The sequence below is a fragment of the Danio rerio genome, chromosome 1 (assembly GCF_052040795.2).
Source record: "Danio rerio strain M-AB ecotype USA chromosome 1, GRCz13ab, whole genome shotgun sequence".
In the NCBI taxonomy this organism is placed as follows: Eukaryota; Metazoa; Chordata; class Actinopteri; order Cypriniformes; family Danionidae; genus Danio; species Danio rerio.
This window is the reverse complement of record NC_141021.1, coordinates 8,087,501-8,115,000: the sequence shown is the minus strand read 5'-3', so window position 1 is coordinate 8,115,000 and position 27,500 is coordinate 8,087,501. Positions and strand designations below refer to the sequence as shown.

General features: G+C 33.0%; 1 protein-coding gene across 1 annotated transcript in view; it reads right to left on the bottom strand.

The window, feature by feature from the left end:
- The window catches only part of erbb4a (erb-b2 receptor tyrosine kinase 4a), a 267,096-nt gene that overhangs the window by 58,144 nt on the left and 181,452 nt on the right, over nt 1-27,500 (bottom strand). Inside the window, 8 exon segments of the mRNA NM_001143751.3 lie at nt 402-492; nt 1,164-1,237; nt 1,887-2,013; nt 6,499-6,612; nt 6,807-6,948; nt 8,639-8,757; nt 10,750-10,815; nt 11,252-11,386. Of these exon segments, the coding sequence (NP_001137223.2) occupies nt 402-492; nt 1,164-1,237; nt 1,887-2,013; nt 6,499-6,612; nt 6,807-6,948; nt 8,639-8,757; nt 10,750-10,815; nt 11,252-11,386 (868 nt within the window).

Below are 27,500 nucleotides of genomic sequence, written 5' to 3'. Positions count from 1 at the left end.
AATAACTAAATAAAGTGATTACTGAAGGGACAATGACGAAATATAATACAAACGTTGTCCAAACTCATGTAGTATTATTATTATTATTATTATTATTATTATTATTATTATTGTTGTTGTTGTTGTTGTTGTATTACTACTGTATTATTATTATTATTATTATTATTATTATTATTATTATTATTATTGTACTATTATTATTATTATTATTATTATTTTTGTTGTTGTTGTTGTTATTATTATTATTTAGACAAGGATAAATGGCTGATCAGTATGGAAATAGTCACTGTACATTCCAATTAGGAGGTTTAAAAAAATCTAAATATGGTTAAAAATAACTAAATAAAGTGATTACTGAAGGGACAATGACGAAATATAATACAAACGTTGTCCAAACTCACCTGTAAAGAGACCGTCCTCCAATGGTGGCAAGGTTTGAGAAAACGCCAAGATCCGTCATGTTCTCCGGCCAGGACTGAACATTCAAGAAACCTTAAAAGCCAGAAAACAAAAAGAAAAAAAGAAAAAGGAAAAAGTACTTAGCTTTTACTCATTCAACACTTGATTTCAAAGATCCTGCACATAAAACAGACACAGACGTTAGTTACTATGACAGCAGACACCAGCTCAGGATATTGCCACAGGTCCAGTGGGTGCAATATTATTTACTGCCTGCCAGACGGTACAAAATGACCCCATTACATTCAAATAAAAGTATATTAAGGGAAATGATTGCGCTAATTAAAAGAGCCGGTTCCGTTTACCACCAAGCATCATTTCTTCAAACGCACATTGTTTTAATTATCACTGCGTTGTCTTGTATTGGGTGAAATGTGTCTAAACCAAGGCCACACAAGAGAGCAATATTGTTGGGTTTCATTTTGAAAACGCTGCAACGCCGCTTCACTCCATTAGCTATTTGGCACAATCATAAGAACAAGCCGAAAGTGACAAAAGGCTTTTAACATGAGTCATAGTTCATTCCTTTGAGGCTTTATAAACAAATAAATATTGTACGATGAGGATTTGTGATGGAAAAAAAATGCTCCAAGACTCAAAGGATAAAATGTTAATGTATGAAGAAATAAAGAAAGTGAATGGTTTTACGCAAGGATAGCTGGGTTTAATGGGTTGTCAAGTGATGGATGGTGACTGTCGCTCACCTGTGATCTCTCTGACGGTGCGGAAAACATTTAACCGATCAGGATCCAGAGCTCGAATTCCATGAAACATGTCCCTGTTAGAAACCACAGACAACAGCAAGACATTATCTGTGTGTGTGTGTGTGTGTGTGTGTGTGTGTGTGTGTGTGTGTGTGTGTGTGTGTGTGTGTGTGTGTGTGTGTGTGTGTGTGTGTGTGTGTGTGTGTGTGTGTGTGTGCATTAAGAGATTATAAATTCTATCATTAGTTTTAGAAATCTGCTTTTTGATTGTTTTAAGGAGTAGTTGGTGCAAAAATCTATTAAAATGTATCTATTTAATCACCCTGAAATGGTTATTTATGTATTTTCTTTATTTGTTGAATACCTGTAACAATTGAGATCCATCAAAAACAACAACAAAAGCTTTGGTTTTAAATGAACTTTTCTTGTATTCAATAGAAGAAAAAAAAATAATTTAATTTATTTAAATTCATTTAATTTTGATAAGATAAAATAAACTAAAATAAAACAATCAAATAAAAATAAAAATAAAATAAAATGTGTGAGTTTTTTATTTATATATGGATTATTTTTATATTGATGAGAAAATATTGTAAAAAAAGAATTTAAAAATGTATATTATTATAATATGTAAATACAATTATTTGTTTATTCACAGAAAAAAATTAAAGAGCATTGAAGGCTGAAGGTTATATAGGCCATTACGAGCTCTATTGGTCTCACCCTTTGATGCCTGTAATAAGGAAGATTAGGTTGCCATTAATCTTGGTGCAGTTGACAAACTTCTCAATGTTACTGGAATCGACTGTTTGAGCCATTTGAAGACTGCCGGTTCCTATTCCATCACACACTGAATCACAAAAACAAACCAATTAATAACATTCAAAATGTACTCAGCACAATTGAGACTCTAGAAAAAAAGCAAAAAATTAGCCACTGCCACCCCAGGTTATATATACATATTAAACAATATATAGTTTGTCAGGATACGTTTGGGTTAGGATAAGTTCAGGTTGAAGCAAACAAACAAACAAACAAAAAAAACAAACAAACAAAAAATTATTTTATTTATTTATTTTTGAAATGTACTGCAAAACATCCCTGTGGTATAACAAAAATAAAACAAACAAACAAACAATAAAATAAAATAAACAATAAAAATAAAATATTTTTTTATAATAAATAAAAATAAATAAAAGTAAAAAATAAAAATAAAAAATAAAAATAAATAAATAAATAAATAAATAAATAAATAAATAAATAAATAAATAAATAAATAAATAAATAAATAATAAAATAAAATAAAATAAAATAAAATAAAATAATTAAACAATAATGAAAAATTTATATTTATCAACTTTTTTATTTACTGCAAAATATCCCACCTGTGGTATGATAACACAAACAAATAAACAAACAAACAATCATAAAATCATAAAATAAAAAAGTAATAATTAATAATAAAATAAAATAAATAAATAATATTTATTTCATTTACTTATTTTTAAATGTACCGCAAAACATCCCACATGTGGTACAATAACACAAACAATTTTACTAATCAAATAAATTAAAATAAAACAAAATTAAAATAAATTTAATAAATAAAATAAACAAACAAACAAGCAAAACTAAACAAAAAAAAAAAAAAAAATAGAATATGAATGAATGAATGAATGAATGAATGATGTTACATTAACATCTAACTGAAAGTAAATACATTTCAGTGCTAAAACTGAATATAAAACTGCTACATAGACTTATAAATAAATGAAATTAATAAAAAAGACAAACATAACATGACAAAATAAAATAAACACGTAACAATTTAAAACTTAATGCCACTGCAGTATTTGATTATTATTATATATATTTTTAATACTGCAGTATTTTTTACAAAAACTCATGGCAATGCATAATTAGTAATAGGATCTAATTGAGGGGTATGCTTAGGGGTGGGGTTAGGGGGCATGTCTACTTTTGAAAATTGTGTGCTTTCATATGAATGAAATCGTGTGAATTTGAACAAATTGGCCACTTTTATGGCTTTTCTTAATGAGATTGGGCTGGTTTTTATTACTTCTTTGACTTTAGTGTTCATCTTCTTGACATAACATGTTTTGTATACTGTAACAGATTATTAGATAACAAACAGCCACGACTTCCATCTCAGATCGATAAATTCTGCCCACATAATTATGAATGTGACGAAAATCCATATAATAATGATTGTATATTGCAAGGCCTTACATTTCATTGAAGTTTAAACATGTCTGTTAATAGCAACTGCTTTCTTTGCTGGAGAAAATCAAATATTATGACTAAAATCAACAATCTGAATTCTGGTATATGTGGGAAGCAGCCATGTATTAAGTCGAATAGTTGTACACCCAACTGGTAGTTATCGCAAAAATAAACCCATTCAGGATTTATTTTGCTTTGTGCAGGGGTCCTATTCATGCTGTCTGGGTTTATTCTGAGATAACAACCGGTTGGATATATAAATATAAAAACAGCACTCTGGTTGCTTTACAAAAACTCCAGAAGCATTTGAGCATGCTTTAATATCATATATGAATACACTGAAATGCATTTCTCCATTGTAAGATGAGCCGAGACATTCACTTGATGTTATTTCACAGAAGAAAGGGTTATTCAAACATCCACTGAGTCAATTTCCCCCTCATTGTGAGCCTAATTATGATCAAATGAGAGTCATATTGAGATTGACTAATATGACCCAGTTTGGTGTCTGTGCACATTATTATTTCAGCTTATTTTGTGGTCATCCCTCATTAATCACAAACTATGTTAGGATCATTATAGAACTGACTCTCTAAATGCTTCATGATTATAAATGTATTATGTTCCTAATATAATGTACATGTATATGGTACATAGTAGTTTAGACTATGTAAAACTACTGGTTAGGGCTGGATTAGTTGACCTATTGAAAGGCTATAGTGTTTGAACACTTGAACACTTCAAGGAAGTCTTAATGAATAAAATAAAATAAAATAAAATAAAATGAAATAAAATAAAATAAAATAAAATAAAATAAAATAAAATAAAATAAAATAAAATAAAATAAAATAAAATAAAATAAAATAAAATAAAATAAAATAAAATTAAATTAAATTAAATTAAATTAAACAAAATAAAATAAAATAAAATCCTGCTTTAAATGCCAGCAGCACATTCTGACTAGCATTGAAAAAACACAACATATGCTGGTTCTTTAATTTCAGAGACATCATAAGAAGGAACCACTGAAAGCATAATAAATGGAAGGAAACATAATGCTTAATTTGATGTAGGGGGGAAAGCCATTCATTTCAGTTATTCAGCCAGTTGCTGTTTTGATCATGATAGTCTCAGATGCCAAAGTGCATTAGCCGGATCAGTCAAAAGTATACACAACCAGGATCTGAAAATAACTTTTTCAATGACTAGATATTTTATCTGCTATATTTTACGTTAAATTTATTAAAAGTATAGGTAAATAAATATATAAATATTTAAAAATATATTGCAATTATACCCATACAAATATATTTAAATTGTATAATATTTAGTAGTTTTATTAATCATATTTTGATTGTAAGGGTGCTTTCACACCTGTAGTCTGGACCAAGGTTTAAAATTATACATTGTAGCCTTTTCAGCCATTCCATTTCACACAAGACCGACTGCTCTGAACCCAAACAAAAAGCAGTCAAGTGATAACAGTTGCTGGCTAGACGAATTTTGATAAACTAAACTAAACTAAACTAAACTAAACTAAACTAAACTAAACTAAACTAAACTAAACTAAACTAAACTAAACTAAACTAAACTAAACTAAACTAAACTAAACTCATCTAAACTCATCTCAACAACTCAACTCAACTCAACTTAACATTACTCTCACATAAGAGATGCTCTGCCGCAAACAGTCTGTTAGCACTCTCTTATGGTGATTTTCACCAACCTAAATTTAAATAGTAACAATTCTTGACCCAAGTGAGCTACAAACTAAAATTAGGTATAGTTGGGAAAAACACTTTGGGCTTTACTATGAAAAACTAAAAAACTAAACTTTTTTTTTTTTCAATATTTGATTTTCCACATACAAACACACAAAATTCTTCATGTAATGACCTAGAAAAAATATTGCCTTCAAGGCCAAGTGCCTCTCGAGCTTATATTTAAAAATGAAGATATCATGCAAAACAAGATTTCTGAAAAAGGTTTTCTGAGACTATATCAGTGTCCTTTTCTCCATCATCGTCAGAGGCATTTTCTCAATAAAGGACCTTCCCAGACTAAAACAGTAAAGCTGCTTAAAAAAATTAGGTCTACATTCTTAGTTTAGATATCTCTGGAAAGAAGACACTTTGGGCTTTACTATCCATCATCTAGAGCAGTGGTTCTCAAACTGTGGTACGTGTACCACTAGTGGTATGTGGGCTTCCTTCTAGAGGTATGCAGAGGAATCAAATGTCATATATACATGCTATATATAATTAAAAATGTATCAAAAATGATTTATACATAAATATGATGACATATAGCCAAAATTTCTAGGTGTTGATAAATAGGCTACTATGTTAATATTTTACAGGAGTAAGGATTTTTTTTTTTTTTTACTTTTTAAGAACAGTAACTTATCATTTTTAACTTTTAAAAGCACATTTTAATTTAAATGTTGATGTTTTTATTTATTTATTATTATTTATATATAAGCACAGTGCAGGGTTAATGTTCAAACTATTTCTAATGTTTAAAGTGGCTGACAATTTCATTCTTGTTAATAGGAATTAATGTGCCTACTACGCTACAGTATTTGAGTACGGCTCATTATGGTGGTACTTGGAGAGACCATTTTTTCTGAGGTGGTAATTGATGAAAAAAGTTTGAGAACCACTGATCTAGAGTTTATAATGCTCAAAACTAAAAAAAGTTATAGATGCTTAAGTGTATAAAAAATGCACAGCTGTAAAAACTGTATTATTCCATGAACAAATATATGAAACAGGTTTTAAAGCAATACAGACAAGTAATAGGTCAAAACGCCAACCATCTTCTGAGTATATGTTTTAAATTTGATGGCAAAATCATGCAACAATCAAAATAGTATTGTTGTAGTATAGTATTGTCAAAATAGTAAAAGAAAAGCAACAATCAAATAGTAGTTAACATTCTGGGTAGTATTATTAAAACAATTAGCAAAGTCTAAAGCTAAATCAAAGAGAACAAGTGAAATAACACAGCCTAAAAGAACTTGGATTCATGTACCATCATGATGTATAAAATGTCCTTTGCAACATAAACAACCTTCACAAATATCCCTGACCTTTCGGGCAGATGTCAGTGCAGGGGATGCACATCTTGGTCTGATTTTCCTCCACCTCCATCTTGTTGCTCGGACAGGCTCTGACACAAGAGCTGTGGTCCACAACAAAATTATCTAAGATCCAGAAAGCAGAATAACAGAGCATTAATGAAACAGATGCACACTGATAATCTAAAGGTGAACAAACATGCCATCACCAGCTGGAAATGGAACCGGGCCAAAACATCCATATTTGTGCTCATGAAGAAGAGTTACCAAGGGGATTATATGCTTGTTGGATTAGTAGTAAATTATTGAAGCTGACTCACGTGGGCATTTCTTGACACAGAAAGCTCCATAGGTGTATTTGGCATTGGGATTGTGCTCGAGCTGGAAGGTCGTTGGATTGTAGACGAATGGTTGAGGACATTGAGTCACGCAGGCGCCACTGTCATTAAAGTTGGTGCAAGCCTGTCAACAGAAAATAGTTGCATGAGTATGACTGACAAAACATGACTATAATTAAGAGACACCTATTGACCTTATTCTTTCATGTACAGGTGGATGAATCCAATGGAATCTTATTGGCTCGAGACTTCTGGTCTCATTCACTTCCATTGATTTGTAACCCGATTCAAATGTAATCACTATATTGAATGGGCGTTATCAGTGGTTATCAGCTGATAGATAGAGGCCAGTATGGGCCTTCTGTGCCTACTAGTAGGCTCATGTAACAGGTGTTATATTATATATATTAATTCACTCAAAATTTTCCTTGTTAATCATCAATTACTTTCATTTAATTTCATATTTTCAAAGTTGTTCTTTGAATATCTTCTATTTCAGAGGTAATGAAATCATAGTTGTGTTTGTTTTCAATGTATTGGTGTATTTTGGAAAATGGTGCGTGGCCCCTTTAAGTGTCGTTTTCCCGGTTCCGCCTGCTCTCGCTCAGTTCGCGGCAAATGCGATTGAGGAGAGGTGAGTTTTACTGAAGCTCCGGTTAAAATATAGCATATAACTGTTGTTTATTATAATAACACATGCAATGTTGTTCTAAATTGCATTACATTGATATTTAAACATGTATAAGAGGTTGAACGTATATGAGGCATGTATTTTGGGTAAAGTTTATAAGCATGAATGTGCAAGCTTTGTTGTGAGAATTATCCCTTTCATAGGTTTGTGAGCTCCTAAGGAAGGCACATACTCAGCTTTGCCATTTGTTTGTTTTATTCATGCAGGTATGTGTTTACATATGTGTTTATGCTTCTGTTATGTTTTTGAATTTATGTATAATGTTTCTCTCTTTTTTTTGGTGTATGTTAAACAAACTTCAACCAGATTTATGTCAGTTCGCGGCAAACGCGATTGAGGAGAGGTTGGTGAGCTCCTAAGCAAGGCACATACTCAGCTTTGCCATTTGTTTGTTTTATTCATGCAGAATAAAAGGCTGGTAACTCCCATGTGACTGGTTCCTTTCGCCTAAACACAACACAACGCAGAGTAAAGCGAGGACCGGTCACACTCAGAAGGCTGTTATCATCCATTCACATAGTTATTCAGCTATACTAATAGAGAAGACTCCACATCCAGATCAGTTTCAGTTTTTACATTACTGTGATGGTTGGGTTTAGAGTTATGGTAGGGGTAGACATTAAGAAAATACAATTATTGGGAAATTTAATAAATAATATAAATAATTATCTTTAACTTCAGCTGGATGTGACCTATAGCTGATTAACCATGTGGATGGATGATAACAGCCTTCTCAGCCTACTATTAGGCACAGAAGACCCCTACTGGCCCATATCTATCAGCTGATAACCACTGATAACACCCATTCAATCGAGTGATAACATTCAAATTGGCTGGATTATGCTTTTTGATGTTGCAAATTTGTATTTTATTATTATAGTATTAATTTTATGAGTTTGACAATTTACTTTTGTTTATTATTCCTAGTTCTATTTTATTTCCCCCATAGTCAAATAAATCAGAAGTTCTAAATAAGCACAGGCACTTGCACTTCCGCATTGTAGAATAAGTTTATATGAGCAGTCAAATCATTTTTAAAACTAAAAGAGGAGGTATTTGTAAGAACCCTTTTACACTAGATATTAATGCAGATTAGGTATAAATAAAGGAATCTGTGACATACGAAGCAGTCGGTGTCTTTGGGTCCGAAACAGCCTCCTGCACATTCACGATGACAGCAGTTACTGACATATGGCCCAAAACAGCGACCGTCACACTGCTCCGCACACACCGTCTTCGTCACTGTATGATTATGAATAAAAATGGGGAGAGAAATAGAAAATTTAGTTACAAAAAAAGTTAACAATTTTGTCTAATCTTAGTATATTGCATTGTTTCTACTACTACTACTACCACTACTACTACTTACAAATAAATAATAAATAAATAAAAATAAATAAATAAATAAGTAATTTAACTAATTATTTAATTAATTAATTTAAAAAGTACCTAACTAAATAAATAATAATAATAATAATAATGATACAAAATGCAATCAGATAAATAAATTAAATGACAAAATAAAACATTTCAATACATTTGCTATATTTTTATTGAAATAAAACATACATTTAAACTGTTACTTCGCACAATAGTTGTTCAAACGGCACATATGCATTATGTATTGCAAAGTCATTGCCATAATATGCTTGTTGATGTTGAATCTAGGCCAATCTCATGAGGAAACAACTTTTTTTAAATATTGTAAAAAAAAAAATCAATTTCAAATGAAATTGTATGAATTTGCCACTTTTCTCACAATATATAAAATAGTTATGTTTCCACATACATACACTTTTTTTTAAGTAGGCATGGCACCCAAACTCCATCCCTAATTCCAAATGTCATGGGTGGATGTGCAAATCATATTAAAAAAATTTACAAATTAAATCGTAGAAATTCATACGAACAAGCCATTAAATTCTAAATGAATTACCATGAGAATCAATTGAAAAATTAGTTAATATCTGCACTTAGCTGAGATGCTGACATACTGGCCACTTGCATCATATTCTTAGCTTATATATCTAGTTGATAAAGTCAAACTTGCGTTAGATACAGCAGCTGATATAATAATATTCTGTTTGTATTCAAAAGCATACTTTTCCTGACAGCTAAATTAGTTAATTGAGGCTGTGTGCAAACCAAAACAGACACTGTCAAATAACAAGTTTGTCACTCTGACAGTAAAGTCCATGACTTCAAACCCATCTGAGATGTCTGGTGAAGTTAAAGAGCCTCACTCTGACATTCCAAACTCAAGAGAAAAATACGATCAGTGTCTCTCTCTGTACTTCTTTTTGTCACTCTTTTATTTGGCTCTAATTATCACCCAAACGATGAGCTGCATCAACAGCAGGTTTCAGACAGCAGAGATACAGTACTCTGATAACCTCCTACCAGATCATTATCACAGCCAACAGCCAGAGGCTCAAACTGACAATAGGAGATGAATTCCTTTATAACAAATAATGTCACAAATGACCATTCATAACTTCAAAACCCCACTGAAAAATTTTCTTGCTCTGTTAAACATCATTTGGGAATTATTGAAAAAAAGAAAAAAAAAAATCTAAGGGGGGCTAATAATTCTGACTTCAACTATATATATATATATATATATATATATATATATATATATATATATATATATATATATATATATATATATATATATATATATTATATATATATATATATATATATATATATATATATATATATATATATATATATATATATATATATATATATATTGTATGTAAACAAGTAAGCAGTAAAAGAAATCTATCTTGAGATAACTGTCATATAAACAAACTGTAACACATCCAGGGGGAGGAGCTACTCAATGTCTTTTCCCATCGTCATGTTTAAGATCAAATTTCATCAAACAGCAGACAAAAATGCACATTTTAAAAAGCACTCTGTGAGACCTTTAATGCTTAAACTATGAATAATAATACAGTTTAGCATTTAATATAAAAATGGACTATCTGTAAATAAAATCTATTAACAAATCAACAGCATCCTAATAGTAAAAACACTGATGATTGTGAGATTTCATTTCCACTAAGAAACATCTAAAAGAACTCAATAAATAATAAATAAATAATTAACAATTCATTTGCTGTCAGAAAAGCATTTTCAATTCCTAAAAAAGCTAAATTGACAACAAAGTGTGGAATAGACAATATAATATGGCTGTGGTGCAAATTGGATGAATAAAAAACTCACAGCTTTGACACTGATCTTCTTGGTGACCCCAGCACCGTCCATTACAAGATCTGTGACACCGTCTGCCTGTGAAAATAATCCAGAAAAACCAGCCATACATTTTTGTGCTCCATGTAATAGCAAACAAAAATAGTTCATTCAATAAAGCTAATACATATATGAACAATTTAGAATTTATTTTGTATTTTACTGGTAGTATAATGCATTCAACATACTGCACCACTTTTTCTTTAATTTTTTTTCCTGCACAGAATAATTCCCTTATGCAAATGTAATCATTTTTAATTAGATTAGATTTTCAATAATGTAATACATCACTTGAATTGCTATTACATTGTAACTTTTACTGTTACAATTTGCCAAAGAGAAAATCTTCAGGGTTTAATACTAATGCCTTTTTATTCGCATTTTATTATTATTATTAGTTATTTTTAATAATATAAATATGCATTTACTGCTTTTTTTTATCAAAAGGCAATTAAAATAAGTCAGATCAACTTACACGTGTTGCCGCTGTTGTTTGACGGAACCACCAGAAGTTCAGATCGAGGGTTTTTGATGATGTCGTGCCAATGAATGGTGTCAGCATGACATAAGAACTTATTCTGATCCACATACACACCTCCGTTCAGGATTTCTGTTACAAAAACAAGAAGAAACAAAGAAACACAAATCAGTACTAGAATGGCAGCATGGTGGCTCACTGGTTAGTACTGTTGCCTCACAGCAAGAAGCTGGTTTGAGCCCTTGCTGGGCCAGTTGGCTTTTTAGTGTGGAGTTTGCTTGTTATCCTCGTGTTCGTGTGGGTTTCCTCCAGGTGCTCCGGTTTCCCCACAGTCCAAAGACATACGCTATAGGTAAATTGAATAAACTACATTGTCTGTAGTGTATGAGTGTGAATATGAGAGTGTATGGGTGTTTCCCAGTGCTGAGTTGTGGCTGGAAGGGCATCTGCTGCATAAAATATATGCTGGATACGTTGGTGGTTCATTCCACTGTAGCGACCCCTGATGAATAAAAGGACTAATATTGTCATTTAGATTTTGTTTTCCTTAGAAAATAATAATTGATCCCAAAAGCATGTACTGTAAATAATTATGATTGAAAATCTGAGTTATTTAACCAATTTTATTAGATTTTTTTAGCTCTTCTGACGTAATAACATTGGTATTGTGCTGTCTAAAAATAATATAAAAGTGTTACCTTTGCATTATTTTAGAAAATGTAATCAGAAGTTTATAGAATAAAGCAAAATAAAAGTGTTTTACTCAAACACATCATTAACAAATAATGATATATATAGTGGGGCCTTTGCTGGACATTATTTTTATGGAGCTTACAACAGGGCGCATACATGGAGCTAAGTCCTGGGTTATAACTTTTCATACTGTCAAATCTTTTGTTTCTTCCTTCTAATGTACAACTTCTTCTTTTTATACAGTTGAAGTCAGAATTATTAGCCACCCTGAATAATTACCCCCCTGTTTATTTTTTCCCTATTTTTGTTTAACATAGAGCAGATTTTTTTCAACACATTTCTAAACATAATAGTTTTAATAACTCCTTAATAATAACAGATTTATTTTATCTTTGCCATGATGACAGTAAATAATATTTTACTAGATATTTTTCAAGACACTTCTATACAGCTTAAAGTGACATTTAAAGGCTTAACTAGTTTAATTAGCAGTAACTAGGCAGGTTAAGCTAATTAGGCAAGTTATTGTATAACTATTTATTTATTTATTTATTTATTTATTTTTACAGCAATCTTTTAACTTCTGTTATTATAGAACAAGTCTACCTTGGTGGGGTTGGTAATCAGGGTTGTTTTAGGATATAGTTATATGCTGTATGCTTTCTATATTAAACAAAAACAATTAAATAAATAAAAACTTTTTTATTTTTAATTTTTTTTAAGTTTTTATTTATATTTAAAATTAAATAAAAACAAATGTTCCCAAAAAATACCAAATAATGATGAATATGAAAAATAAAAATATAATGAAATAACAAAAAATAATATAAATATTGCATTAAATATATTATATCTTTTTTTTATTTTACATATATTTTATATATAAAATATAAATATAAATATGACATTTAAAATAATTTTAGCTGAATTAAGTATTATTTTTATAATAACATATTTTTATTTAAATTCATTTATATAATTACTAATGATTACAATGCAAAGATACTAACAAAAGTATTAATAATATATAAAAAATAGGTGGGTAGCACGATCGTCTCACAGCAAAAAAGACGCTGGTTCGAGCCTCAGCAGGGTCTCTTGGCATTTCTGTGTGGAGTTTGCATGTTCTCCATGTGGGTTCCCTCCAGGTGCTCGGTTTACCCCACAAGTTCAAAGACATGCACTATAGGTGAATTGGGTAAGCTAAACTTTCTGTAGTGTATGAGTGTGAATAAGAGTGTAGGGTTGTTTCCAAGTTCTGGGCTGCAGCTGGAAGGGCATCCGCTGTGTAAAACATATGCTGGATAAGTTGGCGGCTCATTCCGCTGTGGCAACCCCAGATTAATAAATTGACTAATTTGAAAAGAAAATGAATGAATGAATGAATGATTACTAAAAATGTAGCTGACAACAACCATACTATTATATATAATTTTCAATAAAAGCTGATAAAGCTTCAGTAGCAGACAGTGGAAGTCATTCACATTGATACTGTCTGTGCTTGTAGGTTATTGATTTCAGCTTTTTTCCCCCACAAGCAACAAACATTTATAATCTAAAGTTTCTGCTCTGCTAGAAACTCTCTCTCGATTTAGACTGTTAAGCTGGCAGTGATGAGCATGTGTGACTTTGATGAGCGGAGATAAGTGACCAGACAGTTCAATTTATCCGTCTCATTCTCAGTGTGTAATTACAATGATTAAAAATAAAAAACTGTTTTTGGCACCTCATTTTGATTTCCTCTATCTGTAAATGACCATAAACGCCTTCAGCCTTTATCAAGATCAGCCTGTGGTCCATAACTGTCTGTTTGGTGCCAGGCTTCCTTCTGAGAGTGTGAAAAGGTGTATCAGACACCTTGCATGCTTGGCTGATTGCATTGTACTGTGCTTTCCAAAACACAATGAATCAGTCTGGAAGGAAATCAGACCTGGTACTCACCCAAACACATACACATACATTCACACAAGTAGTTTTTCTAAATACTCAAGAATACTTGGGCTAGCTGTGTGCACAAAACAGCCACTTAACAGTCAAAATGTGCCACTGGAGAAACACCAATAAAACTAATGGTCTAAGATAGAGATCTGCTCGGGACTAAATTTTGAATCCCGCTACCGCCCGCACCCGCCAGGTTATAGCCCATACCCGACCGCTCTTGCTTATATTAAGCATTTGTTGTCCCGCTGCCCGACCTGCCCCATTTTCTACCCGCTGCACACGATCACACTAAAGAGCAGGGGAAGAACAAAACCGAAAACCACCCAGCTATACTGAGTTCAGACAGCCTATAACACAATCCAAGCTCATTCTGGAAATGTAGCCCCGCGGACGTTTCTGGAGACCGCGATTTACGTGGCCGGAGATACGTACGGACGCGTTTAGTTTTTTTCGAGCGAACGCCGGTCGACGGCTCGCCTCCGAGTGGAGGGCTTTCCCGATGCAACCAGTTTGTCTGCTTAGCTCACAGCGTTGCGTTGGCGGAGGCCCCCGAAAAGGAGGAGGAGAAGCCGGCCGCGGGCAAGACGACCGGGATCGAGTCCGGGGAACAGCGGTTCCAGAAATCAGGTAAGACGAAAAACAGAATCTGAAAAATAAGGGCGAGAACGTGGCGGGATCCGAAAACGCGGTCGAAATCGAAGATGAGGGCTTTTGCTTTTTTTTTTTTCTGGGCGGCTTTTGCAAACCGTCGCTTGGGTTTAGGGAAGGAGGAGGAGGAAGAGGAGGGTGGCCGGGTCGGCCGATCCGGCGGCTTTTCACACGAGAACAGCGCTGGCGCGAACGTCGCGCGCTCCCGAGAGGCACCCGAGACGCGAAAAAGCGTGCACAGCGGCCTCTCAAGGATCCGCGAAAACAAAAATCACTTGAATACGTACCTCCCGGGACGTATCTCGCAGTCCGCAGAAACATCCGCTGGGCTACATTTCCACAATGAGCCCGGGTTGCTATAACAAGCTGTCTGTATAAGCACACATACACACACATAAGCCAAGCACACAAGTTTTTTTCTTTCCGTTTGGCTTTATTAAATTCCATAACACTCTGACCAGTCTATACTCCTTATTTGCGTCTAATACCCCAGCTTGTCATGGGGCAATGAATGAAATGTTCATGAGTTAACTGAATTGCAGTTAAAGTCACCAAAAATGAGAGAAAACTCTTACATGAAAGCACTTCATGTAAACACCTTAATTATATCATTGTCTATTAAAGCAAATAACTAGATTACAGATGTCCATGTAAGCATAGTCAGTATGTTTTCGAAGTAAGTGAAAGATCCAGAAGGGCATCCTGCTGATTTGATTCAGAAGGGCACTTTTTTTTGTCAAACAGCTCACCAGTTTCACTTTCATTTATCGTCATTAATTTTAAAAATCACTAGGTTAGTTTAATTTGTAAATGTTTTTATCGAACATTTCAACTCTACAGGTGCCTGATAGTTAGATGTGGAGCTAACATTAATCAGATTCACTCTAGTGAACTGCATCCATGTTGACAGATCACATTTGATGAGGTAATTTCACAGTATGAATACACACAGGTTCGAAGACTTATTTTCACCACCAACAGTGCAACTCGGCTAGGTATACATCCACGATAAACTATCAAGGTGAAAGTCATCATAGCTTGCGTAGAATAGACCCAGCACCTAACCCAACTTTGAGAATAGATTAACGGCGATTTTTTTTTTTTTTATCGCCCGATAAGAGTCTCACGTCATATACATGTCCAAGCACATAGCAACCTGCAGGCAACAATCAACACCAAAGCAACATGCTAGTTATCACCTATAAACTACAGCAACTTCCCAGAAATCCCTAAAAGCAGCATAACAACTAAACTACACAGAAAACCAACTCTGTGATAATCATTCTCATCACCCTATCGACATGGCAGATTTTGCGCATACACAACCTCCATAGATACACTTTTCTATTAACAATTAACCCAACTGCCTCATAGTCAATACATTTGGGTAAAGACCTGTGCACTTTTTGACAGATTACATTGAACTACGCATAATAAATTGAATTTCTACACATTTTCCAATTAACGCAACAGTAAATATCCTGCTTTGGCTAAAAGAGTGAAAATTTGTCATTACGCAAAAGTGTAAAAGAAGCGGCAGTGTTTCCCATTAGTTTCTTTGACAGCAGAGAAGAGATTGTTTTGCATGACAAATGTGAGCGTATCTGAGAGCGCAGACTGTGTGGGGGAGGGCCTCCTCACGGATACCAGTAATTGTGTTGAAGCCTTCTGATTAAATTTCAGCCATCTTAAATGTTATTGCTTCACAGTGAATCAGGGTGACAAATGTGATGCATTGTCCCGATAACTGAAATTATATGCAAGGGGAACAATAATAAATAAATAACAGCTGTTAAAACTTTCTAAATTATTGCCGTGCTTTTTTTGCCATCTTTCTGACTGGCAGCTCAGTATCTCTCACAGTTTTTGCTTGCATAAAAAACTTGGAGCAAATGGTCAATAAATCACAGGCAATATTTCAAAAATTATGATGCCATGTGGAGCGCATTAAGGAACATGCATTTAAAATCCAAGTTTGACAATAATCTAGTCATTTGACAAGTGGAGTAGCATGTTAGTTTATTTATTCATTTATTGGTTTGATTATTAATTTGTTTATTATATATTTATTTTTAGTTTTTTTACTTGGACAGTTAAATGTGCTATTTTCTATTATTATTATTTTTTTAAGTCTTTGTCGTCATATGATGCTTCTGAATTTGTTCTAATATTAGGGCTTTGCATTCAAGAAATATTTCAAGTTTTTGATTTATATTTACTGCTGCACAATTATTAGCCCTGATGTAAAATTGTTATTCTTATTTTTTAAATAATACTTAGGTAATGTGTAATGACATTTTCACAGTATTTTCTATATATTTTACTGCAAAAAAAGTATTTATATTTGTTTTCTATTTGTTTTCTATTTTATTTTAAAGCATACGTTCTTTTAAAATTGATTTTAGATTGACTGGAATAAATCTATTTAATAAACAAACAAACAGACAGAAAGACAGACAGACAAACACAAATAAATAAATAAATAAATAAATAAATAAATAAATAAATAAATAAATAAACACACACACAAACAAACAAACAAATAAATAAATAGATAAATAAATAAATAAACAAATACAATTTTCAGATTTTATAAAAGCACATATATACTTAAGATTTTAACATTTTGATCTAATAAACCTAAATTGCTTAGTTATCCTAGTTAAACTTTAAATTGCACTTTAATTTCAGCAGCAAAACAACTAAAAGCAATAAAAACGACTTGTTATAAATTAGTTTTCAAAACTAAGATGTTTAAAAAAGCGTTGAAAAACTTCTTTACATTAAACATCACTTACAATATATTCGAAAAACTTTTACTGGACGGCTAATAATTACATTTAAAAAAAAATTTTCCACCGTATTTACTGTTGTTTACTAAACATTTTCTTTTATTACAAAACTTGTTGTAAATTAACTATATATATATATATATTTTTTATATATATATATATATATATTTATATATATATATATATATATATATATATTTTTTTTATGCATAATTGACATCATTATTTTTAAATAAAAAAAGTCTCAGAATTGATTTAATTGTTTGCATAGCTACAGCAAAAATACCAAACATATAGTTGGTCAAAATTATTAGCCCTCCTGTGAATTTTGTTTTCTTTTTCAAATATTTACCAAAATAATGTTTAACAGAGCAAGGAATTTTTTCACAGTATTTTCTATATTTTTTTTGTTCTGGAGAAAGTCTTATTGCTTATAAAAATATCTAATGGAATATTATGTACTGTCATCATGGGAAAGATAAAATAAATCAGTTCTTATAGATGAGTTATTAAAACTATTATGTTTAAAAATTTTCCGTTAAACATAAATTGGAGAAAAAATAATACAAGGGGCTAACAATTCAGGAGGACTAATAATTCTGACCTCAACTCTATATTTGCTTTTGAACTATGTCATGAACAGACGGTTTGCAGTCAAAAATACACAGACCACCGTTGGTTTGATTGACTCTCTAACATCATCAAGCCATTTTGTAACTCCTTATTACATTCCCATAACATCGACAGAGCCTGAAATGGTTGCAGAAGAAAACACGGCCCTATTAAAATGAGAGATGTGCAGAGTCACACAATTTATATAAAAATAAATGCTAATGAAATTTCCAGTTCCGTCTTGCCGTCGCTTAGTGCCACTTCCACTAATATCCTCTTCACATCAGCGTCATGATCCACGGCCCTCCATCGCCAGCCGTCCACATTCACCCTGCGTCTCATTATTCAGCCACACAGGGAGCAGGTTTGGCTCGTGGAGATAGCAGAGCATCCCAGAAATCACAGCAGCAGCAGCCGGGTCTCAGGAGGGCAGGATGGGAGGGTTGCTGGAACCATGAATCAACTACCACCTTACACGGCATTTGGCAAGACAGAGTTCACAGGTGCACTCTTACATTTGTCACATACTCTGTTCATACTTGGTGGATTTGACGTCTCTCCAGGATTTTGTGAATAAAAAAAATTATATTTGTGACTAAAATGATTTTCTTTGCTAAATGTGCAGCAAATTTTCAGGTCCCTCTGAAATCGAGTCCCTTCACAAAGAGGAGACAAAGATCAGCTGGGGTATTGACACCGCATCTTTCTGGCGAATCGCATTGTGCTGATAATGAATTTGAGACATGGGGTAGCTTGCTTTATCCATTACTCTACATACGGCCTGATACAATGAACACCATCATGATTACAGAGACCCTGAAGAGTTCAAAGCAAACTGACTTACACTTACAATGCAGACATTTAGTCACACAGTATCCAATAAGACATTGCTCAATGTCAAAGCACTAACACACAAACCCCTTTGGTAAAACAAACTGGCAACCTCTTGGAATACGCAATTAGCTCATGTCACAGTAGATTACAGTATGTTAGGAAGCACTGCGGTATGCAGATATTTTCCTCTGTGAGTTACAACATGACTGCACCAGGTTGGATAATTGCATGTAAACTTAGGTCAGAGAAAGGGTTCAATTTAAACCACCGAAATGACAATTAATATATGTATATATATACAGTTGAAGTCAGAATTATTAGCCCCCCTGAATTATTAGACCGCTTGTTTATTTTTTCCCCAATTTCTGTTTAACAGAGAAAAGAATCTTTCAACAGATTTCTAAACAAAATAGTTTTAATATGTCATTTCCAGCTTTCTTTTATATAATAATAATAAATATAAATATATAATAATATTTGACTAGATACTTTTCAAGACACTTCTATACAGCTTAAAGTTACATTTAAAGACCTAACTAGGTTAATTAGGTTAACTAGGCAGGTAAGGGTAATTAGACAAGTCATTGCATAACAGTGGTTTGTTCTATAGATTATCGAGAAAAAATATAGCTTAAAGGGGCTAATAATTTTGTCCCTAAAATGGTGTTTAAAAAATTAAAAACTGCTTTTACTCTAGCCAAAATAAAACAAATAAGCCTTTCTCCAGTAGAGAAAAAAATTTATCAGACACGCTGTGAAAATTTCTTTGCTCTGTTAAACATCATTTGGAAAATATTTTAAAAATGAGGAAAAATTTCGAATGGGGCTAATAATTCTGACTTCAACTGTATATTTATGTATGTATATATGTATGTATGTGTATGTATGTATGTATATATATATATATATATATATATTTATATATGTGTGTGTGTATGTATGTATGTATATATATATATATATATATATATATATATATATATATATATATTAATTGTCACTATGTATATTTTTTTATTTATTATGTATATAATTTTTATTTATTTATTTTTTTCCCACAATGATGTCTCCTTTACACACACACACACACAAAGTGAAATTTTGCAGTTTCTGCGTTTTTAAGTAGTTGGAGTATTGTAAATACTCGCACTCGGCTCCCTAGCCATAGTAAGCTACAGCAGCATAGCTGTGAGAGTGTAATCAGTCAGGAGCTGGAACTGGTTGTGTGTGTGTTGCATGACTGGGTGTTGTAGTCCATTATGAAGCAGGATTGTAATTCGTGTAAGTGTGAATGTTTTCCAGCGATCTCTGGTGGTTAGATCGCTGGTGTTCGTAACACTCAGTCCAGTTCTGTAGGCTACACAATCACGGGGAAGATGGCTGATTTGACAGCACCTGTATATGGTTCAAAAACACTACAGTGTTTACTATAAATTACTATACTGTTGTTATTTTTACATGTTGGCGTCCTCAGAGGTGTTCATTGTCAATTTGCTACTAATAAAAACAGCATATTGTTTCCACACCAACTGGCACATCCTGAATTACTAGTCAGATTAGAAACCAACCAGGCTCGTTCTGATTACGTATCTCTATATACATTTCTGGAGAGCACCAAATATGTCCCAGGAGCTACAATCTTTTGCAGTTTTTGTTTACGATAATTTGCCAGAGGCTGCTGTGTATGCTTTTTAAAGTCTCTAATTCATCCTGCGAGTGCCATTTGCACCTGTTCTTCTCATGTAAATCCACCAGAGGCTGCTGTCGACTGACTGACTGATCGACTGACCCACCCTCCTCCTTCCCTAAACACAACTGGTAGTGTTTTAAGAAGCACTGATTGACCTGTATGTGCCTGATGTATGTGACTGATGAAAAGGGATGGCATCATACCACCCCGTAGCGTTTGTTTAAATGCATCCATACATTCCTCCGGCTACATAATTTGCGATCTCCAGAAATGTATATAGGGCTTCATTTTCAGAATGAGCCCACGCTGTTATAAACAATCTTGAGTATGTTATTCAATTAATTGTATGCAAGCAGGGGGGATTTGTTTACAACAACCTATCATTAATCAGAACAGAGTGACCTTAACAAACACCCAAACATCCCAAAAGCATTGCAGTCTATCACATTTACTCAACACCCAAAACAACTTAAAAAAAATGCCAATCTATCACATTTTCCACTTCTACTGGAGCTAAATTGCTGATGCCTAATACTGTCAGACCTCAGACTTTTTTTCATGAACTTTCTTGGAATAATGTTTGACATTAAATGATCCCAGTGCACTCCGCGGGGACAACGAGTTAAATACTTAATAGTGCAACTTTGTAAAAGGAACAAGGGAAGGCCGCAGAGAGAAGGAACACCCTGAACGCAATTTGCCAGCAGAATTGAGTCAAGAGATCTCTTTATATCCCCACCGCAGGAAGTCCTCGGAGAGTTGTTTTAATCACATTCAGCTGCAATGAACGGGCTTTGTTTTTTGAGAGATTCAGAAGCAAACCAATTATTACCCACAAAGCGCTCTTCCTGTCCCCACTTTGTTCTTGACTGATGGTTGGAAAAACAGAATTTGCCGACATAATTTCATATTCAAGAAGCAATGCTATTACAATGGCTTTGGAAATACAATCAAAGTACTTATAACTATCATTCTTAAGGGTGAGAGGTGACAGCTTTAGAGAGCTAATTCATGTTGTGCCGTAGACTGTGGAAAAAAAAGATGGACGATGCATTTCCAATTCCATCCACTGTTGAAAAGAATAGCTGAATACCTTAGTAGGGTCTATGCAATAGTAATCATGAGTAATGGGCGCAGTATCAAAATTAAAATTGCAGTGTATTTAAGTGTTACAAAAATACAGAATTGGATTTTAATAAAATCTATTTACTAAATGAAATGAAGGTATGAACATAACTGTGACAAGAACTATCAAAAATGATGGAAGCCATTTTTGGGAAACATTAAAATGTGCACTAAGCAATTATTGAAAACCACTTTTGAGCCCAGTTTCAGACCGATACCCAAAACACACTTGCAGCCAATCAGCAATAAGGAGCATGTCTAGTAATGACAGCAGGGATGTCAATAAAGAACAAATACCTAAAAGTCCAAAAATGATGGGTTATTTCAACCCAATACCGGGTGTCATAAGGACTAAACCAACTCTTTGAGCTCTATTTAAATAATCTAGGTAAAACATAATAGTGTACAGAAAAACTCTATATTGCTACTTTTCTTATTATTAGCTGTTTCTGAACATAAAATCTGTAATATTCCCAGGGCGATTTCATCACAGCGATCCAACAAAAGTTGTCCCAATCCAAAGTCCTTCAGACGCCGTCTTGAAATCCATCCTTCATTTGCCAGGCAATGAAGGATACAACAGATGGACCCTTCACAGTTCAGATTTTCCCAAAATTCTTTGCCACTCACAACACTTTTTACCCTCTTAAATGTGCTGCATTTCAGTTTACTCTGATATCAGAATGAAAAGGTAGCAACAATATTTAATGTGCAACAATTCGAGTTTGATGGAAAAAAAGGATAGAAAATTGAGGTTTAAAAACAGGACAGGATAGCTTATTATTTGTTAAAAATAAATAAAAAGAGAAGGAAAACCAAACTGTTTTATTTTATTTATTTATTTATATTATCAGTGAATGCATATAAAGCCATTTTATGGGGTTTCTGATAAGAACAGTAGGTATATTAAAATGCTTGCAGAATAAAAAATAAAATAAAATAAAACATTTTTTATCTTTTTCTTTATCAGTACTAAGAGAGCAATCTCTTTTTGAAGTGAACAATGAAGTAAATAAAATTAAATTAAATTAAAATAAATTAAATTAAAATATAAAAATATTAATAAAATTAAATAAAATTAAAAAACATTCAAAATAAAAAAATATATATTTTTTAAATTATTTTCTATCAATATAAAATAAAATACATTACTATTAAAATTAAATGAAACTAAATTAAATAAAATGAAAATATAAAAAATTTATAAAATAAAATAAATTATTTTCTTTTTCTTTTTTTATTTATTTTTCTTTATCAGTATTAAGATAGCAATCTCTTTTTGAAGTGAACAGATTAATTAAAATTTAAATTTAAATTTAAATTAAATAAATTAATATTAAAATTAAATTAACATAATTAAAAATTTTAATTAAATAAATATAAAAATTTAATTAAATTTCAAGATCCTGTATCACATTTGTTAATATATTAATATATCAATCTCAATTGGAATGGGAATTAAATTAAATTAAATTAGCCATAACTATCCTAAAGTGACGAATCTCAATTTACACTCAACATCTAATGCACAAATCCAAGATGCTGCAACACATTTATTGTTCCTCGTCAGTTAGCAATTGTAATCTCTTTAGGAAGTGAGTAGATGAAAAATAAAATGTAATAAAGTTACAGTCAACAAAACTGCACAAGAGACCCTGAAAAACAAAAGAACACCTTAACAAATCTGAGCACCTGCTCTTAAGTTGAAAGCATGTTGGCAAATCACTGAAACTCATCCACAAAAAAGTTGAACAATGCAGGAGCCCAGATGGATCAACCATATCCACACAATGGAGTCCAGCCTTGGGTTCACGGACAGATGCTCAGAAGCAAAAAGCATTCACTAAGTGAGCACCCAAGGCTGTGTGTGGAGAAAAGCAGAGGACTGGACATTTACTCGCCCGAGAGACTCTGTGGGGGTGGACGGCGAGCATGCTTCACATCAAGGCTACTGCATTAATACACCGCCAGGGATGTGCACAGGCATACATATGAGGGCACAAAGTGTTAGGTAGCATGGAAATTTGTGTAACATAATGAATAAATTAGACAAGGTGGAATCGTGGAGTCAGCAAACATGGCTTAGACTCCCTAGTAGAGCTTTAGGGAATAACAGGATTCAACAAACATCTAATAAGCCAAATGCGTGGCAGAAACCCAGTGCATTTAGGCAAGTGGGCATGGTCAAGACGATCTGCTGAAGTTCAAGCTGAGCGTTAGAATCGGAAGAAAGGTCAGTTAGATATTTGGGAATAAATTTAACAAGAGACTTGTCAACACTTTTTGACAGTAAATTGATAAAGATATTAATATTTCTGATATTTCTAAATGGACTGTCCTACCATTAGATTTGAGCAGCCGGATAGAAGTAATTACAATGAATGTGGTACCACGCAGTGGCGGTTCTAGTTTAAATGGCACTCTGGGTGAAACCACCCCAAACATACCCCCTCCCTGTCCCCCAAGAAATAATGACACAATGTGGTTAACTTTATATATATTTTATATATTAAAATATTCATTTTAAATGTATACATTAAAAACAATAATTATAAATACATTTCAATATATTTATTTATTTTCAATGAATATAACAATTTACTATTTATTTATTTATTTGTTTGTTTGTTTGTTTGTTTGTTTGTTTGTTTGTTTGTTTATTATTATTATTATTATTATTATTATTATTATTATTATTATTATAAATAAATAACAGAAATCAATCCTAAATGTAACTAAAAAACAATGTAAAGACACAACTAGAGTAATTTTTTTGCATGAATATTAATTATGACAGTTCTATAGAATACTTAGAATATATATTTTACAGAATTATCTGTTGTCTTAGACCCGACTTAAGGCCGAGAATTAATGTTAAGAAGTCTTAGGGTGCTTTCACAGCTTGACTTTTGTTTCGGAACCTGTCTCGTTTGCCCAGTTAGCGCGTATTGTTTGGCATATGTGAATCCACCAATCGCGCTCGGATCCACACCAAAACAATCGCTCAGAGATCGCCTGAATGAGGTGTCTCGGCTCGATTGAAACGAACTCTGTAGCGGATCGATTGTAGTGACAAAGCAATATGATCCGAGCTCGGCTTTATCACAGTGTTTTACGGACATGTAATATGCATAGGGTTATATGAAGAGAGAATTATGAGTAGGGCGGGAGGTCATTTCAGACATCCCAAGTCTCCTGAAGTTTCGGGAGTCTCCTGCAAATGCACAGAGATTTCCCGATGCCCGCAAACGAGTGATAATCCCCCGGAAATCACACGTCTCCCTCCCGGTACTCAAATACGTTGCGCACCCTTCACACCGCATCACTCGTAGCTCTTCAGAAATGTCACACGCACCTTGTCAAACACCACTGACTTCTTAGTCCTCCTTTTTGCTTCATAGCCATGCTTAGTCAAAGTAACATCATCATCATTTAATATAAACTTTAATTTTGCCGACTTGCATGTTGACGCATATCGCCGTGCATTTAAACATCCGGGATCAAGAGCAGCGCGGGAATGGCTTTTTTGCGCACATGCGTTGATTTGTTTTCACCAACAATGTTTTGGTTGCACATAAAGAATAACAAACTTGCGCGTGCAATAGATGGTGAATGTGAATGGCCCCTAACAACTTTATTCTGGGATAACCACTCTAAAATAATACACTTGCATAAAGTAAATGTTATCTCAAGGCTTTTTTGGGGCACTTTTTTTTTGCACCACCTCACCCTGCCGCCCCCAGCAAGATGACGCCCTGGGCGATCGCCCATACTGCCCTTGCCTAAATCCATCACTGGTACCACGGTTACTTTATTATTATTTTTTTTTCAATCATTGTCTCTGGAAGTACACTGTAAAAAATAAAGGTTATTTTACAGGCAATTGTCTGTATTTTTTCAGAATTTTCTATTTTTTTTTTCATTAAACAGTGTATAGTTTTATAATACCTGTTGTTTCACAGATATTTTCCGTAATAAAAACTTCTAATATTAAATTTACAGTTATTGCTTGTATTTTACATTTAATAGGAAATGTTCACAGATGACATTGGTTCAGCCAAAAGAAAAGCAATGGTAAATCAAATAAATGTGTATTGCAACCTGCAGAAGAGCCTCTCTGAAAGCTCAACACCTCCAATCCACACAGGCCTGTCCCTTAATGACCACAGTGAAGCCATCTCCAGCAGGACCATGCACCATGTCATAAAGCTCAGATTATCTCAAACTGGTTTCTTGAACATGACAGTGAGTTCCGGCAAGGCCTCCACAGTCAGCAGATCTCAATCCATTAGAGGACCTTTGGGGTGTGCTGGAACAGCAGATTGACATCATTGACGAATTCACAGCAGCTACAGGATGTTATACAATCATGCCGATATGGGCAGAATTTTGGAGGAATTGTTTCCAGCACCTTGTTGAATCTAAACCACTTACACTCAAAAATATATATCTTTTAACTTGTTTAAACAACTTATTTAAAATGAGCGGAAACAACACAATTCTTGAGATTTGGGAAAACCTTTTTTTTTTATGCTCAATCCACACATTTGTTAAAAGTGTTAACTTAATTTGTGTTGGGACAACATGAATGAATTGTGTGGAGCCCTGCATTTTTTATAGTATAGAATAAAGCAAGTTCTGAAAACAAAATGGAGTTAACCGATAAAAAAGGTGTAACCAATAAGTGGACCAGAAAGTGTATAAATAAGGGTGACCATATGTCTGATTTTTCCTGGATCTTTTCGAGACAAAACAACAAAAAACAAATGTGTTTCTAAGTTTTAAATCTCCTAAAATACCCAGGCTTTTGCTTTTTACAGTCGTTATTAATTGTCTGCATTTTTTGCATTGCTTTTATCTTTCTCTTTAGGCCACGCCTGTTATTATTTGCTAGTTATTATTATATTGTTGAGTGCCAATAGTGTAATGAATTTCATGATTGTGAATGCATTTGCCAAGCATTTACAACCACCTATATTATAAAAAAAAGATTTCATAATCTTGCACATACTTCATAAATTTAAAGCAACAAGCTTACTCCTTTTTTTTTTTTAAGTCAAATTAATCATCTAAAAAGCAATGGGCTTAGTGACTTAAGTGTACAATTCCTTTTTACTGTGTACCTTATTTTTTGACTCATAATGATAACATTATATGTTTGGAGATATTTAAGAAACAATGAACATACTAGTTTATCTGAGAAACACTGCTACAGTCAGTTATTCTGCTTTTCAAATGTGCGTTCCGTGTCAGAATGTCTGTCTTTGTTTTGCTCTTTATAATCTGCCCACTGCTAGTTTACCCATTTATAAACAACCACCAATATTATAAAAAAGATTTCATAATCTTGCACATACTGTGACAATAAACGTGATTTGATTTGATATTTATTTATATTTCAGCACCTCAATGGGGGTTGGTGACTTAAGTGTAAGATTCCTTTTTACAGTGTACCTATTGTATAACTTATTTTTTGACTCTTCTAAAACATAACGATAACATTACAGTATATGTTTGGAAATAATAAAGAAACAGTGAACATACTAGTTATTATGGTAAACACTGCTAAAGTCAGTTATTCTGCTTTGAGAATGTGCATTTCATGCCGAGATCTGTCTTTGCTTTGATCTCTATAACCTGCCCACTGCCAGTTTACCCAGTAATATTTCAGCACCTCAAGTTGCCTTGGCAGAAAACACAAAATTTTTGATTTCTTTTATAAAGGATGCCTCTGTATGTATGTAATGGCATGGCGTAAAATGTGACTTCCGCAGGACAATAGCAGCCTTTGAAATTAGAACCACATTCAGCGTTATAAAAGTCCACATGAGCTGGTTTTTATTTTGCAAACAATTCAAATATTACAAATGTAAACGTTAGCTGAGAAGCTTACAGTGTAAAAGGCTCAACT